The sequence below is a fragment of the Cuculus canorus genome, chromosome 24, assembly GCF_017976375.1.
Source record: "Cuculus canorus isolate bCucCan1 chromosome 24, bCucCan1.pri, whole genome shotgun sequence".
NCBI lineage: Eukaryota > Metazoa > Chordata > Aves > Cuculiformes > Cuculidae > Cuculus > Cuculus canorus.
Genome location: NC_071424.1, coordinates 5,664,036 through 5,685,008, shown reverse-complemented (window position 1 = coordinate 5,685,008; position 20,973 = coordinate 5,664,036). Strand labels below are relative to the sequence as shown.

Here is a 20,973-nt window from a genome sequence, read left to right as displayed (position 1 = left end):
ATCTGCATGAGCCACGCTCCCATGTCATTGTGTATCTCTCTGATACGCCTGTTAGGTTAACGCAGCGTTGTTACCGAGGAGGATCTCATTTTCAGAAGCTCAATATGTATTTCAAACACAATTTCTATCACTCCGCAGTCTATATTTAGAGATCAGCTATTTACCCACCACCGAAAAGCCACCCACAATTTCAGAAGCCTCTGCGTACCATCTCTGTCAGAAGGAGATGATATGACGGGGAGAAATGCAGTCTAATGGACCGCTATTAAAAAGTCTGATTCAATTCTCCTTCTGTTGGATTAAAGCCGTTCCTGGGGACGGATCCTATTTCCTTGGGGTGACACAGAGACGCGGGGACATTTCACTCAGAGGCACAGCGAGGGAACATTGTACTTTCTACTCTCCTGATTTCAAACCACTTAGGGTGTGATTACACAACACAGCTCCGGGGAGGCCATAACCTTGCTGGGGTAAATGAAGTTCTTCCTGCTGCAGGTTTTTCCTTGGCTCAGGTACTGCTGGATTTCAATGGCAACCAAGCAGAGTGAAGGGATAATACTCCAGCACAGCCCTATGGGAGTAAAATCAGGGTTTGAGGGGTGATTACTGGGACACTGGGATGCAGGGGCAGTGTCTGTGCACCCTTTCTAACTCTTTGGATCTTTCCTGCCTATACCACACACAGGCAGAGCAGGAGGGACAAAGAGGAGCAGGGGTGCTCATGGATGAGAGGCTCAACATGAGCTGGCAATGTGCACTCGCAGCCAACTGTATCCTCGGCTGCATCAAAAGAAATGTGGCCAGAAGGGGGAGGGAAAGGATTCTGCCCCTCTGCTCTCCTGAGATTTGGCCTGGAGTCTTAAGTCCACTTTGGGAATCCTCGTTATAAGGAGGATATGGAACTGTTGGAAGAGGCACAGAGGAAGCTACGAAGATGATCTGAGGGCTGGAGCACCTCTGTTACGAGAGTTGGGGTTGTTCATCCTGGAAAAGAGAAGGCTCCGGGGAGACCTTTGAGCAGCTTCCAGTACTGAAATGGGCTCAAGGAAAGTTGGTGAGGTTTTTTTTACAAGGACATGGAGTGATAGGATAAGGGGGAATGGTTTTAAATTGGAAGGGGAAGATTTAGACTGGACATAATGAAGAAATTCCTCCTGAGGGTGGGGAGGCCCTGGCCCAGGTTGCCCAGAGCAGTGGTGGCTGCCCCATCCCTGGAAGGGTTCAAGGCCAGGTTGGATGGGGCTTGGAGCCCCTGATCCAGTGGGAGGTGTCCCTGCCCATGGCAGGGGGTGGAACTGGATGGGCTTTAGGGTCCCTTCCAACCCAATCCATTCCATGATTCTATGATTCACCAGGGAGAAGGGCAGAGGGGGAAAGGAGAACATTCAAGCTGTCTAAACTACATCTTCCCCCTTGCAATTTAAAGCCATCCCCTCTCATCCCATCACTCCACGCCCTTCTAAAAAAAACCCTCCCCAGCTTTCCTGGAGCCCCTTTCAGTACTGGAAGCTGCTCTATGGTCTCCCTAGAGCCTTCTCTTCTCCAGGCCGCGTTCTCTCAGCTCGCCCTCACAGCAGAGGTTCTCCAGCCCTTGGATCGTCTCCATGGCCTCCTCTGGCTTCGCTCCAACAGCTCCATCTTCTTATCTTGAGGCTTCCAGACGTGAACACGGGGCTCCAGGTGGGGTCTCACGAGAGCGGGGCAGAGGGGCAGCACCCCCTCCTCTCCCCGCTGCTGTTGATATGCAGCCCCGGGATGCAGTACCAGGATCGACCCCCCCCCCCGCGCTTCGCCCCCGCCTCCCCGGCTGCCGCAGCGCCGCCAGCACTTCCGGGTCCCGCCCCCTTCGGCGCGGCGGCCAATCAGAGCCCGAGTTCTCTTGGCTGAACACCCTCCCCACCGCCTCAGCCTATCCGCGCGCCGCCTGCCCTCAGCCAATCAGAACCTCAGGGTGGTTTGCATCGCCCAATGAGAAGCGAGGGTCGGGGCTCGCGCCGCCGCGGGAGCAGCCTCGGCTTCAGCCAATCAGAGCAGAGCGGGCGGTCCGGTCAGCGGGGCGGGGACAGTGTGTTTGGCAATCAGAACAAGGATGCGCTCTCCCCCTTCCCACGCTGGTCCCGCTGTGATGGAAAGGGAGCAACAGCCAATCAGAACGCCGCGCCCTTTCTAACCGCCCAATCAGCGACCGGGGCGGGGAGGCGAGAGGGCGGGGATAGCACTCGCTGACGGACGCGGGACGGGCAGCCCCCTCAGCCAATCGAACCGCGCGTAGAGGGGCGTGGGGGCGTGACTTCCGCCAAGGGGCGTGGCTTGAGGAGGGCGCCGGCCAATGAGAGCGGCCGGCCGGCCGCCAGCAGCCAATGGGCGCCGAGGGGGGGCGCGTCCTGCGTCCGCCGCGGCTTCCAAGATGGCGGCGGGTGCGTGAGGCGCGGCGGTGGGTCCGTCGCTGAGGCCGCCGCGCCGCCATGAAGGGCAAGGAGCGCTCGCCGGCCAAAGCCAAGCGTTCGCGGGGCGGTGGAGGAGGCGGCGGCGAGGACTCGGCGTCCTCCTCCTCCTCCTCGGCGGCGCGTGGCGAGCGGAGCAGCAAGAAACCGAGCGGCTCCAACGGCGGGAAAGCGGCCGCCGCCTCCACCGAGAGCAACAGCGGCGGCTCCCGGCGCGGCCCCCACACGGACAAGGCCAGCAGGGCCGGCAGCCGCGAGTACGAGGCCGGGGCGGTGACGGGCGGCGGGGGAGGCCGGCACGGGTACGGCGGGAAGGCGGCGGAGGCGTCGCGGAGCAGCCGCGGGGGCGAGTCCCGGGCCGCGGCCCCGTCCTCGGAGTCGGGCGGCAGCAGCGAATACAAGACGTTGAAGATCAGCGAGCTGGGCTCGGCGCTGAGCGACGAGGCTGTGGAAGACGGGCTCTTCCACGAGTTTAAACGCTTTGGAGACGTCAGCGTGAAAATCAGCCGTCTCCCGCCCGGTACCGGAGCTACCGACGAGCGCGTGGCATTCGTCAACTTCCGCCGGCCTGAGGACGCCCGCGCCGCCAAGCACGCCCGGGGTCGCCTCGTGCTCTACGACCGCCCGCTGAAGATCGAGGCCGTCTACGTGGGGAGCAGTGGAGGGAGCGGCCGGCGGCGAAGTAGCCGTTCCCCGGCGTTGCTGGACAAGGAGTCTCCCTACGGCACGGCAGCCGTCGGGGTGGCGGCAGCGGCGGCGGCAGCTGTTCGACACCCTCCGGCTGGGGTGACGCAGCGGGCTTTGTCGCCTGCTGGAAGCGGCGGGGCCCTGGGTTATCGGGACTACCGGCTGCAGCAGCTCGCCCTGGGCCGCTTGCCGCCTCCACCCCCTCTCCCCAGGGAGCTGGAGAGGGAGAGGGACTACGGGGGTTTTTACGAGGCGCGAGTGCGGCCGGCCTATGGGCTGGAGCGGGTGGCCGGCGTGGCAGCTGCTGGGGGCTTTCGTGGAGGAGGAGGGGGTGCTGGAGCTGCCGGTGAGGAGGAGATTAGCCCTGAGGATGACCAGAGAGCCAACCGCACATTGTTCCTGGGCAACCTGGACATCACTGTGAGCGAGTCCGATTTACGCCGAGCTTTTGACCGTTTTGGGGTCATCACTGAGGTGGACATCAAAAGGCCGGGGCGTGGGCAGACCAGCACCTATGGTTTTCTTAAATTTGAAAACCTGGACATGGCGCACCGGGCCAAGCTGGCCATGTCAGGAAAGGTGCTTCTGCGCAACCCCATTAAGATTGGGTATGGTAAAGCCACTCCGACTACCAGGCTGTGGGTGGGCGGCCTTGGGCCTTGGGTGCCACTCGCTGCCCTGGCCCGGGAGTTTGATCGGTTTGGCACCATTCGCACTATCGATTACCGCAAAGGTGATTCCTGGGCTTATATCCAGTATGAGAGCTTGGACGCGGCGCAGGCGGCGTGCACCCACATGCGTGGTTTTCCTTTGGGGGGGCCGGATCGCCGGCTTCGCGTTGACTTCGCTGACACTGAGCATCGGTACCAGCAGCCATACCTGCAACCGCTGCCCCTGCCACCTCCTGCTCATTACGAGCTTGTGGCGGAGGCGGCAGCTTTTGGGGCTCACCGGGGAGCCCCACCTGATCCCCTTCGTGGGGCTCGGGACAGGACGCCACCATTGCTCTACAGAGATCGCGACAGAGACCTTTATCCTGAAACGGAGTGGGTGCCTCCTCCACCCCCTGTGAGGGATAGGAGTAACCGGGCAGCTGCCTACGACCCACTGGAAAGCCTAGAGCGCCGCCGGGATGGTTGGTCCTTGGAGCGGGACCGAGGGGAAAGGGAGCTGGGCAGTAGTAGTAGGGATCAGCCTAGGAAAAGGAGACTGGCAGAGGATGGAGGCCGGCACTTGGACCGCTCTCCAGACAGTGAGCGCTCTTCTTCCTCCCGAAAGCGTCACTGTTTAGCCACAACCTCTCCACCGGACCGCAGCCCAGAGCTCCTTGGAGGGAGGGAGCGTTACAGTAGTGACCCTGAGCGCTCTTCTTCCCGCTTGCTCCTGTTGGAGCGACCCTCGCCTGTCCGGGAATCGCGAAGGGGCAGCTTGGAGCGGGGTCAGAATGAAAAGCGTGACCGCAAGAATTCTGCCGAACGGGAGCGGAAGCATCGTGCTTCTGCAGCAGCTGCTGTGCAGGAGTGCAAAAGTTCAGCAAAAAAGGATGAGCGTGCTGTGGAAGGTGGCGGCGGAGGCTCCCGCCTCAAACCTCCTCCTCAGAAACAGCAGCAGGACGGAGCGTCACAGGCCGCGGGACCCCCCAAGCTGTGCTTGGCTTGGCAGGGAATGCTGCTGCTGAAGAACAGCAACTTCCCCTCCAATATGCATCTGCTTCAGGGGGACCTCGGTGTTGCCAGCAGTCTCCTTGTGGAGGGAGCGACTGGTGGGAAAGTAGCTCAGCTCAAGATCACCCAACGTCTTCGTCTGGACCAGCCCAAGCTGGACGAGGTCAATCGGCGCATCAAAGTGGCGGGGCCCAATGGCTACGCCATCCTTTTGGCTGTGCCTGGTGCATCAGACAACCGCTCCACAGCCGGAGCTAGCGAGGCTGCCACCACCTCCACCCAGAGGCCCCTCAGGAATCTGGTATCCTATCTAAAGCAAAAGCAGGCTGCTGGGGTGATCAGCCTCCCTGTGGGGGGTAACAAAGACAAGGAGAACAGCGGGGTCCTGCACGCCTTTCCACCCTGTGATTTCTCCCAGCAGTTCCTGGACTCGACGGCCAAGGCGCTGGCCAAATCAGAGGATGACTACCTGGTCATGATCATTGTCCGTGGGGCATCCTAAGGCCCTCATGTTCTGTACCCAACCCTGCCTACTCCTCCACACAGCCCCTCCAGCGTGTGCCAGGTGCTATGGGATACAGCCTTAGCCAGCCCTGTCATTATTTTAAATTAGATCTTTGTTTGTAGGTGACTTTCCTTGCCCGTTTTTCTGTTACTACATTTTTCTATAAAGTTAGAAGCCAGAGAGGTTGGTTAGCCAGTAGCGGGAATAGGATGTTTGGAGAATCTCCTTTCCTTGGGGATAGCAGGGACGCGAGGCCTGCTTTGATTTATGGGAAAAAAAATAACAAAAACCCAAAAAAAGAGAGAAAAGAGAAAAAAACAAAAACTGGGAAGAGGGAAAAGAGCAAACTCCCATCTTCTTAATTTTGATTCGTGTCCTTTTTTCATTTCATATTTTTTAAAGCGAGTTCAATAGCTCATCCTCGATAGAGTTACAAACCTTCAAGACCAGATTTAAAGCACTCAGTAATTTAATTGGAAATCCACATGCTCGCCAGCAATCTGGTGTCAGGTTAATTTTTCAAGTCCTTGAAATTGTGTGATGGCCTCAGGCCGGCGGCCCCTGGGCACGTGCCATCCCTCTCCTCAGGAGCCTGAATGGTTTCCCTCTGAGTTGCATGGCTCAAGGTTGATGGCTTTTGGGTGGCCAGCACCTGCTCGTGGGCACTGCAGGACAGTGAATGCATTGATTGGGTGTTTGAGAATTTAATCCAGCCCCTCCAAATGCATGCACTGAGTATGCTTTTTTTTAACAGGTGTATTCCTCCTCATTCTCCGAGTTCTGTTGTATCCCATGTGTGCACTTTGGGTTTGTAGCAGTGACAATATTTGGTAAAGAGCTGAGGACTTTGTTACAAACTATGAATGTCTTGTGCTTACTCTGGTATGCAAGAGACGAGGAGGTGCTTTCAGAATCACCTTAGGTTATGTGGGTTTTTGGTTTTGCTGCCTTTTTTCAAGGAGTTGCAGGTACCGTGGGGTCTGGTTCCACAGTGCAAGCTCTGAGCAAGTGTGCTTCTCTCCAGAGATGGTTGTAATTCTGTGATAATTTAATTACATAAAAGTTCTCATTAACGTTTTACCTCTTTGTTAATAGCAAGAAACTGCTGTCTGCTAGGGACTTTTCAGGTACAGCGGGCATTACATGAGGTTTTTAATTTTACAGGCAACTGGAATAAAGTGCTTTTAGCATTTTGGAGAAGTATTGGAAGTATTCCGAGATGCTGAGGTTTGAGCTCTTATTCCTGTGATTGTCTGAAGTAACAATTTGCTGTTTTTCAAAGAGCTTAGTTCATTTTCACTTCCACTTTTTTCCCCACTCATTGGGCACTTTGCTCTACCTGGCTTGGCCGCCTTGCTAATCCAGGCATCGAGGAGGGAAAAAGGGATCAAAATCCCTGCTGTTTTGTTTAAAAACTGGAAGGATGTTGCAGCTGCCTTCTAAACTGAAGTGTAAATCTGACTGTATCTATTTACAGGCCCCCAAATTGTAATTATGCACTTAAACCCAGGATGTAGTCTTGCACTTAGCCACGTTTTCAGAGACTTGGGCAGTGTAAAAGCAATGCTGCTTCACTTGGTTGATGCTTCAGTCCACTCCGTGGGCAGCTGATGCAGGGATAAGTTGATTGCTGTTTCTACTTGTGTGACGCAAAAACCGAGTTCAAAATGCAGAACAGTACATGAAGGAGGAAATGTCTTGAATGTATTTTCTGGGCACAGCAGTTCCAAAGGGCGACTCTATGTGCTTGAGATTTGCTGTCATAAAAATATGGATTTCTCTCATACTGCTTTACTGAACCACTATCAGAGTGCTTTGAAGTGGGGTTTGATTCCTTTTAACTAATGGGAATGAGTAGACGTGGTGTCCCGAGCATTGCAGTGAAGCGAGAACTTGAAAGTGGCAGCGTATCAGGAAAACACATTTTGGTTTTCTAGCTACTTTTCTTTCTGAGTGGAAACGTACAAGCCTCATTTAATGCTCTTAAATGTTTGAGGATGAAATCTAGGATTTCTGGGTTATTGTCCTTTAGCGTGAATGTAACATTGAGATGGCAGAGCTCAGCTGTTCATCTTACTATTAACAATGAGTATTCTTTTAAAATGACATTGATAACACAGATACTGTTACATTTTAGCAGATACGGCGTATTTACTACTCACTGCAAGGAAGGTCTGTTTTAATGTTGGCAGGTGTCTGCTGTGTGTTAGCGGGTAACCAGCGCTGCTACGAACTTACCTCAAGTGTGGCTGGCGTTTGGAGTGAGCTTGCTCCTTGTAGCTGATGTGAATCACTTGCAAGCACAGAGTTATAAAGGAAAGAAACTTGAATTACTGGGAATTCAAATCTGCCCAAAACCAAAGCACTAATTTTGTTTGTGTCCAACTGTTAAACTGCTGAGAGCAGTGGTTGTTACGCTGATACACAATAGGCACCTGGTTTTAAAACCTGTAAAACTTGGAGCCAACCCAGCTTATCAAATCAAACTCAATGTGAGAATCCTTTTGGAAAGAGCATTCTAGGTGCAGTTCCATTTTTCCTGGTAAATCAGCAGTGGTTATACCTGCCACGGGCTTTATGAGTCACAGTTGTGCTCTGCTGGAGGCTAATAAGGAACAGGGGAGGCTGTATTTGACTCCAGGTTTTCTGGTTTCTTATTTCTGGTACCTGCTTCTTTAAATCTGGTTTATTTGTGGTTGCTGCTCTGTTTTGTAAGCAAGGATTTTAAGACCCTCTGAGGGTTCTTGATGTCAAAACTTAGTTGACTGGTAACATTTTTGTTGCCAGCACTTCAGTTCCCATGCTGCCATCAAGGCTGGTATAGCTCAGTGGGCTGTGCTCTTCTCTTGGGTTCCCAAGTACGCACCATTGGAGTAGCTGTCCACCGAAAGTCGTCTCGGCCAGGGCTGAACGCGTTAGAAGTCCATGTGTTGTACCACTTCTGTATAGAGCAAACCAGATGTAGCAGACCAGCGCTCGTGGTGTGTTTGGCATTACGTTGCTCTACCCAGAGCTCAGTATTTCTCCGAATGTTGTGTGCAGCTGGTGTTCCTGTATTTCATTCGTTTGTTGAATTAGCGGGGGAAAAAGGATGTCCTTTTTCCTGCATCATTTCATAGTTGTGCTTTTTGCTTTGGGGAAAGAACCTCAAATGACTCACACTTTTGTTAAAGACTGTAGTGTGTTTGTATTTTCTTAAATGCAAACTTTACGCAACTTCCTTGGCTGCTGTCCAGTGGCTTTGTTTGCTCCCATCTAGTGACCAGTCTACTCTTCCCTGGGACTGCCAGCACTGAGGTTACCCTCAACTCCAGAGGTTCCGGCCTCCGCGGTTACAAGCTCTGATGCATCCATCAGCATAGTAGAGAGAGAAGGATGTTAATGTGCCAGCCAGACAAATCTTCCCCTCTGTCTTTTGTGTTTTTGGCATGGATGGTAAAGGATTGACAACACGCTCAGCCCCCTGTGGAGGGCGGAGAAGAGAGTTTTGGATTTCTTGCATGGCTTGAGGAACCTTCTGGTTGATGGTAACTGACGTGAAAGGCCTTTAAGTATTAATGGGGAGGAGGAGTGAGTCAAAATTGTGAAGACAGGTTCAAAAACTCTGAGGACTCAGGGAAAATGGCTTGGAAAATCGTAGTTCCTGGCTTTAAGAAAAGCAGTGTTGAGGGCAGTGCTCCTGGGGAGTCTGCTGTGTGCCTGTCGAGCAGAAACGAGAGTGGACGAAATTATTGCTGTGTGACTATAGAGCTTTTGGGGTTCTTTCCCTTTCGTCTTCCCCTTTTTGTATTATTTGCTGCAGATATCACAGAATGACAGATATTCCAATGATTTATAAATGGAATGATGAGATGATGTTTGTATTAGGCTTAAAGCAGACCGTGTGGTTCAGAGAACGGTTAGCTGAGTATTCAACTTTGTGCAGTTTTGATTGTGTGATGGATGAGAAACATTACTTGACTGGTTAACAGTTTTAAATTATATTAGGTGTGTCTTTGATTTGACCTTTTATTTGATGATGGAGCTGTCTGCTGTTAGAATTATGCAGCAAAAATGAGAACAAGAGAGAAATGTGTAACACTAAATTTCATATTTTTGTTGATAAGTTTCCATCAGGAAATATTCTTTGAGGAAAGTCAACCGAATTATCAATAATTCAGTTGGTTTTTCTCCTGGTTCATTATTTTGATGTGTCCCTATTAACTGTTACTGAAAGTTGAGTAATCATCAGTCCTGTAAGCCTAGTTTAACATTGGTCCAAACAGAAGCCCTGCACTACTTGTTATGCATCTATACATAGAAAGTGACTTCAGTTCAAGGTTTTGTGCCCGTGGGTGGTATTGGTGCTTTTTGAAGTCCGAGTAGAATATTCAGAAAGGCCTTGTAGCTCTTTATGTTCATCTGTATAACGTAGGGAAGGGAGAAAAAAAAAAAATCAAATCTGTTGTATACAATTGTACTGAAATTTAACATTTTCTTTCCTCCTGCAAGCAAAGCTGGTGGACTGCGGAAGACAACTGAATGGGATACCAAGCTCTAATGGACCTTTGGGAAGAGAAGCTGTGGCTTATGTGGAATTTACATGGGCCTCTTGATGGAAGAAAATTTATCTGTTTAGTATTTGTGCATTTTACTAAAATGGCAGCTTTAAAAAAAAAAAAAGTTGTGTATCTGCTATTGTGATGCCAATGCCCGTGTTTTAAGTGGAAAAAAAAAATGACCTCTTTGCTTTGTGCTGTGTACACAAGATTGCTGGAAAAGTAAAGGAATACCCTTTTTATGGCTCACACAGCTTAAAAGTAGCTGTCACTCAAACATGCGCTCACAGTTGAGCTGATTTTGTTTCATTCTAAATAAATTGTTTCTTTTGAAGAAAATGGTTTTTCTGCCTGGAAGTGAATTGACGACAAACGTTTGACCCCCTTTGTTTGCAGTGGAGGGGTTTACTTGCTGCTGCTGCTCAATGTTTGATCTGATAGTTTGTGGGTCTTGAGCAAGAAGCAGGGAGAACCGACACTTTTCGCGTTGACCAGCCTGGTGTACCAGCTCTCGGAAGAAATCTAGTTGATTGTCTTGCTGTGGCACCCCCTTTGCGCGCAGGGAACAAGGGGGTCACTGGCTGCTTTACTCCTCACCTTGACGAGGAAGCGGTGCTGCTGCTGGCATGCAAGAAGCAGGGAAGCACCACCCTGAGTCTCAGAACGGTGTCCAAGTCCGGGGCTTCGCTGGTTCGAAGAGCTGGAGTTCCTGAATTTTAAGTTTCTGATTTATTTTGTTCACCCAACGCGTTTGGCTTTAGTTCTGATTATTTTTTTTTTAATTTTGAAGAAAAAAAAGTTTGAAATTGCTTTGAATCTTGCACGTAAACCTTTGCACCAAATTGCCAAAAGAGAAAGAGAAAAATGAGTCGTTAAGAGTGTTTAAATGCTGTTAATAAAGCCTTTCCTGACATACGCGAGGCGCTCCTCCACCTCCAGGGGCTGTGCAGCAGTTATGCAGTGATGGGTTTTAGTGCTGAATGGATGAAGAGTTCCTGAGCTCTAGAGTCGGTAATTTAAAACCTTTGCGTTGGTGTCTCAGTGCCTTATTTTGACCGGTTTTGAAGCAAATGGTTCCACACGCCTCGGATGTGCATGCACCCTGATCGCGTCCCAGGTCCGACTGCATGTTCGCTTGCAGTCGCCTCCCTGTGTAGTACAGATGGTGAGAGGAGAGAAAAAAAAAGGAGGCGGCCTGAAAATATTGTGTGCTGTGGTTGCTGCGTTCTCCTGTATCGGGGGCTCCTGAGCTGTGGAAGGCTGTTCCAGTGCAGGAGTCTGACTCCGGGTGTGCTGCAGGAGACTTCGGGCCACTTGTGACAACTGCAGACATCAAGAGGAAGATAAGAGTGCTGCATCGTTGGCTGCAGAAACCTCGTGTCATGCTTGCTGCTCTGTTAGAATCAATGTGACACGCAGACGAAGACACCTTGAAATGCCAGCTTGCCCTGATTGCCTTGACATCCTTTAACCTCCTGTGGATAACGAACCTAGTGCTGTCCTGCAGCCGTGCAGGACCTTTGCTAGGCTGCTGGTGCCTTTCAACCAAAGGATGCCGCGATTGTGCTCTGCAAGGTGTCTGTTCCTGGGGCAGAGAGCTGTGTAAATCCTAAAACAGGTAAGGGAGTTGAAGAGGTGTAACTGAATTGTAATGTAAAAGAAGATGCTTTTGTTGTTTGCTTTTTTTTTTCTTTTTTTAATCTTGATTCTCCACTCTGCTAACTTTTACTAATGTGTTTGCTTTGGTTAACGTGCTGCTCTGTCCGCTCTGGGGATGGGAGCGAAGGAGCAAAGTCTTTGATGTAGCTTCTGTGTTTGCTTTGGGGCTCTTGTTAACGAACGTGGGGTTGCTCTGCCTACTTGGGACAAGGTGCTGGCAGGCAGAAGTATGGGTTTCCAGCTTGGCAAGCTAGAGCTGTTATTTTGACTTCATTAACTGCTTGAATTAACACTGCTGTAACCCGGAATACTGTTTCTGAGTTGTGTATGTTGATATGGAAGGCCAAGCCAATTACTGGGCAGAGCTGTCGGTGTTTATGGGATGCTGGTGTAAGCGTTTAAGTTAAGCTGTTTGTTGTAAACGGGAGCAATTGTAGATGTTGCTGGTAAGGTGGGGAGGGGAGACTCATGAGATGCCTTTTCTTCTAGAAATTGGTGTTTGTAGTTAAAATTCATACTTTTGCAATGTATTTCATGTTCTTCTGGGCTATGACCTCTGAATCTGGTGTAGTTTGAAAGTGGTGTTTGAAAGGTTGGGGGCTTTTACCAAGAGGCACCTTTCAACCTCTGTAACTTGGCTGGGCGGTTGATGCCAGCTGGGATGAGCGATCTGGTAACGTAACCTGAATAAAGGAGGGCTTTCTGACAAGTTGCTGGTGCTTTGATAACCGGGCGCTTGTTTCAGGGCTTGGGCACTCTCCCACTTTTTGTATGTGCTTTGACTTGTTGTCTTAGGGCGAACGGGGCTGGTGGTGGCTGTTTCAGGGGAGCTCTGCCTCTCTGACTCAGATCTCGTTGTGTGTTTCACCAGGAGATTGTTCCCTGCCTCCTTTACCTTATGCATTAATTCCGGAGACTTGGAGGTATATTGTGGGATGTGGCGTGGGATGATTTCTCCTCTGGTTGCTCTTTAATAGCGTGTTGTTTTTCATGCCCCTCTGCTGTCTGAATTGGTGAGAGGGATGCTTCAGCTGGCAGGTAAAGCCAGACTTTTGTTAAAACCAATCTCTTGGAAGGGTTAAGTGCTCTGTGTGCATCATTTTAATTTGGCTAATGAGACTTCTGGGGAAAGTAGATTTATAAAGAGAGCCATTTAATTAACTGCACTGCAGTCAAAAGCGATGCGAGTGGATTGGATGGGGAACCGATCATTTGAATTCACGCGTTTTTTTAGAATTGTGCTTTTACCAGCCACAGTGAATTAATAAGTAAGTTTAAAACATCAGATGGCCCAGATTCTGCTCTTTGCTAATAACAAGCTTATGTTTGCCTCACGCTGCTGATTTGCAATGAAATGGCAAATGCTCTTTGAGGATACACTCTCACCACGCGTCCTGGTTTTTGGTGCAAGTCGATCGGGTAAAGCATCTGCAGAAAGTCCAAAGAGAGAAGTGGAAAGGAAGTGTCTTGGGCTGGTGGCTTTGTGATTCCTATTGTGTCTCCTTCAGTTATCGTCAAGCAGCTGTGTGTCTGCTTTTAATTATAGCTGGCTTGAGAACTGGGTGAAGTGAACTCTTAAAGCAGAGTAAGTTGCAGAAGGACTCGGTCAGCTGCATTTGCTGTGGTGGGTTACTTGGGACAGAGGAACGAGACCCTGCTGGTGTTCATCTGATTTGTTTGTGTGCTGATGGACTTAGAGAAACAGAATGGTTTGTGTTGGAAGGGATCGTGAAGATTATTCAGTTCCAACTCCGTTCCTTGAAGTGCTTCTAGCAGGAGCAGAGAGTGTGTAGGGGCTGGGTAAAAGGTCTCCGATTTTGTGAATCCTTTGATTCCCTCTCCAGGGATGTATTGATTAAGTGTGGTTGAAGAATTGAGGTATGGATGCTGACAAACACAAGGGTGTTGCTGTGGGTGAACAGGTTGCCTCCTCCAGCCCAGCTCCTGTGCCCATGCCTTTGGGTTGGAGCTGGTGTGTGTTGTCCTGGATCGGGATGGGTCATTTGTGCACACAGTCAGCTTCCACAGATGAGCGGATGAGCCACAGGTTAATTGTGGGTAACAGATATCTTATCTACTTATCTCCCAGTCTTGACCTTCATACCTCGTTCTGCAATCGGATCTGTAGATTTTTAGCTACCTTCAGTATTTCCTGTCCCCAGAGCACTGATAGGTCAGGCTGACTTTTAGCGACGTGCACAACTTAATCCAGTGTTTTGTCCCAAATTGGCAGATTTCCGTGTAACTTTGGCCAGCTGTAGAGAGTGAGCACTTGGGTCCTTCAGGCAGTGTCTCCTTTCGCGTGTAAGTGCTGCGGTTCCATCTGTAAAGGGGCTGCAGGAGAGTTGGGGAGAGGCTCTTTATCAGAGAGTGCAGGGACAGGATGAGGAGGAATAGTTTTCAGCTGAAAGAGGGGAGATTGAGATGAGATATTGGAAAGAAATTCTTTCCTGTGAGGGTGGGGAGGCCCTGGCCCAGGGTGCCCAAAGCAGTGGTGGCTGCCCCATCCCTGGAGGTGTTCCAGGCCAGGTTGGATGGGGCTTGGAGCCCCTGATCCAGCGGGAGGTGTCCCTGCCCATGGCATGGGGTTGGGTGATCTTTAAGGTCGCTTCCAACCCAAACCATTCTATGATCCTATGATTCTCTGAAAATTAGACATTTTAATTGTGCCTCAGGACACAGGGTGGAGAAGGGTTTTGATCTAAGGGAAGACAGCAAGATCTCCCATCTCTGTGGTTGTTGTTAAACTCTTATTGCCGTTCAAGGGGAGTTGTCCTGCAGACCATGGTGGTGTTTGCAGCCTGCATGGTCAAGGGATTGCTTTTGGTTGTTGCCTACAGCATTGGCAGGACAGCATTGGGTGCTTCAGCTCTGAACCCAGTGCCATTGCCAGGCTGGAGAGGGCTTTGGCGCAGAATGACTTCTTAAACCACCTGAGCTGGTGCTGTTTGGGCTTGGGGGGGGGGGCACAGCAAGGAAGGGGACCTTAGAATCATAGAATCACCAGGTTAGAAAGGACCCACTGGATCATTGAATCCAACCGTTCCTAACACTCCCTAAACCATGTCCCTCAGCTCTTCATCCACCCGTTCCTTAAACACCTCCAGGGAAGGTGACTCGACCCCCTCCCTGGGCAGCTGTTCCAGTGCCCCATGACTCTTTCTGTGAAGAATTTTTTTCTGATATCCAACCTGAACCTCCCCTGGTGGAGCTTCAGGCCATTCCCTCTTGTCCTGTCCCCTGTCACTGGGGAGAAGAGCCCAGCTCCCTCCTCTCCACAACCTCCTTTCAGGCAGTTGTAGAGAGTAATAAGGTCTCCATTACGGACCTTGTTTCTCATCCTGCTTCTCTTGGGTGGATGAATATGAGACTTCATGTTTCAGACATGCCAGGCCAGCATTCTTCCTTTGCACTATGGCATCTCGGCATAGACGTGTTCCTGGCTGTCACATCGTTCTTAATAGTGCCTTTGCTCTTCCTCGTTGCGTGCAGACTGGCACCCCAGCAGCAAGTTGAGGCTGGGAGAGCCTCATCCCTGATCCCCGTCCCTCCAACCATCCTTATCTTGGCTGGCTTGGTTGTAGCTCCCTTTCTCCACCTGACAGAAGGTTTGAGGGATTAGAAATCAATTTATTGGTGTTCTGTTAGTCACTGGGGTGTTGTCTTTGCCTCTCCTGAGCCAGAGTGCAATCCCTGCCCTATCTCGCCCATGTAAGAAGTATCCGTGAGGGGAAGTTTTGCAGAGCTTGGTGGTACCTTAGGAGGCAAAGTCTGTATCGTTTGGAGATGGAGACTTTGGCCCATGAATTACTGAATGAAATTATTTGTGGCTGTGAGCAAGAGCTCCCATCTCCTTTGTGGTTAATGCAGGCTTGTGAGCTTTTCTGTGAGGACCTCTTAGCTAAAGCTAAAACTTCTGGGTTTACATCTAGTTTAGTGATGGGTTTTTTTGCATTAAGGTAGCTGATAAATTCTATCGACTCCAATGAGAATCGTTAGCTGCCTTTGAAGATTTAGAGAGAAAAAAAAATGCTCCCCACCTCCTGTGGAGGCTTTCATCTCTGTGGAAGTGAAACTTTTTGATGCAGGCTTTGCTGAATTCCAGCCTAATAATGCTCTGCATCGCAAAGGCAGCTGATGTGAGGGACCAGGCTGCAGGATGGGTTCCAGGCAGGGAGGGAAACAAGCACCAAATAAAGCACCGAGCGTTCCTGTTATCAGCGTGTGTAAAGGCAAGTAAACAGCCGAAACCGCATGTGATATCTGGCAAAGGAAGAACAGCCCTGTTTCCTGCGCTGGAAGGCTCTGTTGTCATATCCTTACCCAGCTATTTTAAATTGCTTTTTGTTTTCTTCCTGCGGCTTTAGGTAAAAGCAGAAACCTTGGGAGCGTTGGTAGGTGGGGCACCTCGTTTGGGGTGTGCCACCACCCAAAAACCAGAGCTGTGCCTGCCACAGCCATCAAAAAGCTTCTTGTTCTCCTTTAAAGCCTGAATTATGTGAATTATTTCCCCCCTCACCCTGTGGTTAATGAGGGTTCTGCAAAGCCGGTGTTTCTCACAGTATCGCCAGAGGCAGGAGCCGTGCGGTGGTTTTGTGTGTAAAGCCACTAAGGTGCCAAGAAAGGGTCAAGGTGAGATTCCAGGTGATGGGTTAAACCCAAAACTTTCCTACCCCTCATCCTGGTCTCAAGCCTTGGAGCAGCTGTGTGATTCCCAGACATCTCTCTGGGCTCACTCATTGCTCATGAACGTCAGAGAAACGGCTGAAAGGATTCCAGCCCTCGGAGGGGGTTTTATTGCGAGATAAAGATCGTGGCTTATTACATCAGGATCAAATTTCTCTGTGTTTAGTGCCTGGGTTTATCAGTCATCGGCGTCCGAGAGGAGCTGGGGGGAAAGTCCCAGCCTTGGTTATTAGTGAATGATTTTTTTTTATTGAGAAGAGAGGCTTGGAGAGCACAAGCAGGGTGGCAGGTTGTGTCCCATCCTGACCTGAGGAATGGCTAAATCCATGTTTTAAACCCCTTACCCTGACTTTTAATGACCCAGAGCGACTTCCACAAATAGAGAATGAAGAAAGGGAGCCTACAGCTGGCAGCTGGGGGCTCCTGGAGGTGTGAGATGACTGTATAAAACACTCATATAAAATCATTTCAGTGTGACTTAAGGACTTATTCTTGCTGCCATCTCCAATTGCAGTAACTTCCGTAGCTTTGAGAGACCTGAGCTGAGTCTTAGCAGCTTTTTATTCTGGCTTATGTAAAATCAATTGAAGTGGAGATTAAGATGCAGCAGGTGCCCGCCTCGTAAATCAGTCCTGCCAAACTACCTGGCATGGATGTTGGAAGCAGGTCCCGACGGGCGATGCAGAGTAACCGGGCTTTTCTGGGCAGGGTTGAGATGGCAGTGAAGTCCCAGTGCCCTCTGGCTCCCTTTTCAGCTCGAGCTGTGGCTCCCGGAGCTGCCTTGCAGGGGAATAAATCATTGAATAAGGACACAAAAACATTGCCCCCTATCCTGGAATCCCAGGAAGGATGATAGCCTTGCAGCCAAATTGTTTGGAGGAAACAAACCCAGGAGTCACTGATCCTTCACTGCAGCTGCGATGTTGTGTTGGGGAAGCCGGGTCCTTGTTTTCTTCTCGCTTTTGTTATCTTGCAGTGCTAAAATTATTCAGGATTCAGGAATACAGTCCCCCATCCATTGGTACTCAGAAAATGTTTTACCTATATGAAGTTGTGGGTTTTTTTCAAAGGCAGTTGGAGTGTTGCGGCAGATTTCAGTTGGGATACAGTGCAAATTGGAGGCTGTTTCCATGGGCTTCTCGTAAAAGCCTTTTTTCGCTCCGATGCTTCTGCAGGGAGCATGGTAGCAAGCATGGCACTGGATCTTGGGAGACATCTGTAGCGTTTGGTTTTTCTGCACTACCTTCCTGGCATAAATTTTAGGAAGGTTTTTAAACCGATGACATCTTTGTTAACATTTGTTCCTCACAATATGGAAAAGGGCTCTGGGAAAGCTGAGGAGGGGCTCTTGATCAAGGAAGGCAGGGATAGAGCAAGGGGGAATGGCCTTAAACTAGAAAGGGGAAGATTTAGATTAGACATTGGGAAGAAATTCTTTACGCTGAGGGTGGAGAGGCTCTGGAATAGGGTGCCCAGAGCAGTGGTGGCTGCCCCATCCCTGGAGGGGTTCCAGGCCAGGTTGGATGGGGCTTGGAGCCCCTGATCCAGTGGGAGGTGTCCCTGCCCATGGCAGGGGGTGGGACTGGATGGGCTTTGAGGTCCCTTCCAACCCAAACTATTCTATGATTATAAAATGCTTCCAAACCTGACTTCTCATCAAGATCTAAGTGCAGTGCCACGTGCTGTAGCACGGTAACGCAGGCATCGCACACACAAAGGATGATTATGGGGCAGGAAAACATTCCACCGGGGGACTTGATGTTGACATTAGTTTTACAAGGGTTTTTTTTTCTTTGTTGCAAGCTTAATTATTTCCTTGGAAAGATCTCCAGGAGGTTGTTAGCAATTTCTTTCCAATATGAAGTGCAGAGAGAATGCCTAAGAGGTAAATGTGGGTTGGAAAGCACGAGGGAATCCAATCCTCTGCTGTTGGGCTGCCACTTTCCCAGGACCAGAAGGTGGGACTGGGGAGGGCGCCACATCCAAGCAAAGCACTTTCCACTCAGAAGATCATTTTAAACCATTGCTGCTCATTTTCTCTCCATGTGCCGTTGGGTGGGGGAGCAGGCAGGAAGGGGATTTGCTGGTCAGCCTTAGAGATTACAGATTTTAAACTCATTTGTGTCCCAGCAAACCCTACTTTTGCCTCTATCCAAACAGCATGTGATGCTCTTTACTATGCAGAACTGCCTTTAGGAAGTTGTTTGCAAGATGACTTCAATGGGATGGAAAAAAAAATCTTTCTCCAGGCAGATGTTGCTGTTTGTTTCTCTAATGCATGCATTATGTGTATTCTGCAAGTAAATAAATGGCTTTAGTTTTCAGAGCTGTGAGGAAAACTAAACCATCTGTTCTGTGCTTGCCTTCCCAGCAGAAGGTGTGAGAGGAGAGAAGCGTGTCTGACCACTGGAGGCTATCCTGAGGCTGCTCCCTTCCAAAGACAAAGGCGTGAAGACTCTTCTCCTACCTCCCAGCCTGATGGTAGGACTGTGCAGGGCAGCTGGGAGGAGTTTCTTACTATAGGAACTGTTTTCCTCACCCTTTTTTTGATAGATAAGAGGTCCTGGGGGCTAGAGACAGCTACTTGGCCTCTGCAGAGTTGTTTTGGGGGCACGTAAAGGCTGGTGGTGCCCATAAGGGCACATAAAGGCTGATCAGGGGAGGATACTGTGGGAAATGGGAGGTCTGGAGCTGTTTGCTCATTTGCAGATGGAAAGAAGAGGGTACAAGCACTTGGGAGACCCATTTTTATATGTAAGGGATTGGTGGCGTGTGTTGCTGTGATGGAGAGGATGCGGAAGGGCTCTTTTCCTTGAAAACTTGGGGGTTTTGAAGGGAGCCCATTTGTTGGAGCAGATGGGCTGGGAGGTTTGGACATGACATCCTGCTGCAAGTTGTTTCTTGGTGGCAAAAGAGGTGAAAATGTTGCAGGGCTTGTGTTGAAAGGAGGTCGTTGTTGAGCAGAGTGGCTTTATTTACAGGGAGAGGAGCAGATAAGAGCATGAGGATTGGAGCTATAAATTGTGTAGAGACAGAGCATTGGGACGAGGGTGTGGTGTGTTGGCTCTTCTTCACCCCCCCTTTGCTTTGGTTCCTGGGTCTCATACTGTTAGATAACAAAAAAGCATTACCAAACCTTTCAAGCTCAAATATGCGTGAGAACTGCAGAATAAGAGGGGGTTTTGAAGCTTTTGGTTTGGAAAAGCTGAAGCCAAATGTTCCTAGTAGTCCTATCACAGCAGAAAAACAGTGTTCTTGGTAGTCTGTAATTTGTTTAGTAGGAAAGTGAGGAGTGAGAATGTGTTTTAAGAAGTGAAAACTTGAATTTGCAAATGAAAGCTTCAGCCCTGCTAGAGAAGGTCTCAGCTGAAGGCTTAGTGTGGGACTGGCTTGAGCCACTCTACGCAGCTTTGAACCCCCTGATCCAGTGGGAAATGTCCCTGCCCATGGCAGTGGGGTTGGAACTGGATGGGCTTTAAGGTGCCTTCCAACCCAAACTGTTCTCTGATACACAGTGCCCGCTTACCCCTCTTGAGCTCTCAGTGCCTTAAATGCAACTTAAACAGACATCTTTAAACCCTGGTTGCTCCAAAGGCAACTCACTAGAGATCCACTAGGATCTCACTAGAGATCCGGGTACCGTGTTTGATGCCGTTATTAGGGCATAAAGTGACCCTTCCTGGAGCTCTTGCTACCTGTGGATTCCTGCAAGACTTTAGAACAGCTGTGAATCAGTGCATGAAAAATTAACCACTTTGTAGCACTGATATTCCCCACGCTGCAAATTTAGTCTAAATATTCCCCTCGTTTAGAGCATGCCTGGTTTCTTCGGTGTCCTGTAACTGCTGAATTTGACCCATTATCTGCAAGGGGACTTTCATGCTTGAAGGTAACGTTTTGGCTCCTTAATACCACTGTAATGTTCTGTAACCCGGAGCAGGTTGTCCAGGGAATTTGTGGCTGTCCCATCCCTGGAGGTGTTCAAGGCCAGGCTGGATGGAGCTTGGAGCAACCTGATCCAGTGGGAGGTGTCCTTGCCCATGGCAGAGGGCTTGGAATTAGATGATCTTTAAGGTCCCTTCCAACTCAAACCATTCTATGAATCTATGATCTAATATAGAACGCTTAATATTGTGCTTGAAATAACCCGTTTAGCAGTTTAAAGGAATGTTTCTATAGGAGAAAGAATTCTGCTGTGGTTTAATATTGGGGAAAAAAAGAAAGGGAGGAAAAAAAAGGATAATGCCAGTGGCTGGGGTGGTTGCGTGTCAAACCCACGTGATATCCCAGATCCACGTAGTAATTTCAAGTATCTGATGATAATGCAAAAAATTACAACCTCCCTACTGGAAAGAAAGTCAAAGCAGCTGTGTTACATCCTGCCCATCGGAATTAAATCTATAGGATGCTCGTTGAATACAGGCTCAGCATTGCTAACTATCTCTGCCTTCGTGTGTTCTTTGAATCCCAGGGAGTCGCTGGATGATTTGGGGCGAGGGGGAGAAGGGAAGAGGAGGCTCTGAGGGTGGGTATGGTCTTTAAGTGCTGTACTGCGGCATTGGCTTTAATTAGAATTGGGTTTGCTTCCAGGTCCTCTGTGCTGTGACAAGGAACACCGTGCCCCGGGGGAATGAGTGGCCACAGTGCACCATCCTTCTGTCTGAAAAGGAGGTTTCTATGGAATTGCTGTTCTCTGTATCCTCATGGAAGTTTAATCCTTATTTCTCTGTACCGTCTCTGTCCTTGCATCCTCCCCGGGGCGAATTATTCATGTCTGAATAGAATAAGCT

The 20,973-nt window shown here is 49.8% G+C and overlaps 1 protein-coding gene across 3 annotated transcripts in view; it reads left to right on the top strand.

Moving 5' to 3' along the window:
* The first annotated feature begins 2,399 nt into the window (after positions 1 to 2,399).
* Positions 2,400 to 20,973, top strand: part of RBM15 (RNA binding motif protein 15) — a 25,512-nt gene continuing 6,938 nt past the window's right edge. The window contains exons 1-3 of one of the 3 annotated variants that reach the window (XM_054087544.1): positions 2,400 to 11,456; positions 18,558 to 18,664; positions 20,774 to 20,911. In XM_054087544.1, the coding sequence (XP_053943519.1) occupies positions 2,466 to 5,297 (2,832 nt within the window). In that variant the 5' untranslated portion in view covers positions 2,400 to 2,465 and the 3' untranslated portion in view covers positions 5,298 to 11,456; positions 18,558 to 18,664; positions 20,774 to 20,911. Of the gene's footprint in view, positions 11,457 to 18,554; positions 18,665 to 20,773; positions 20,912 to 20,973 lie in introns of those variants that run through there. The other 2 variants (XM_054087543.1, XM_054087545.1) reach the window with 2 other exon arrangements.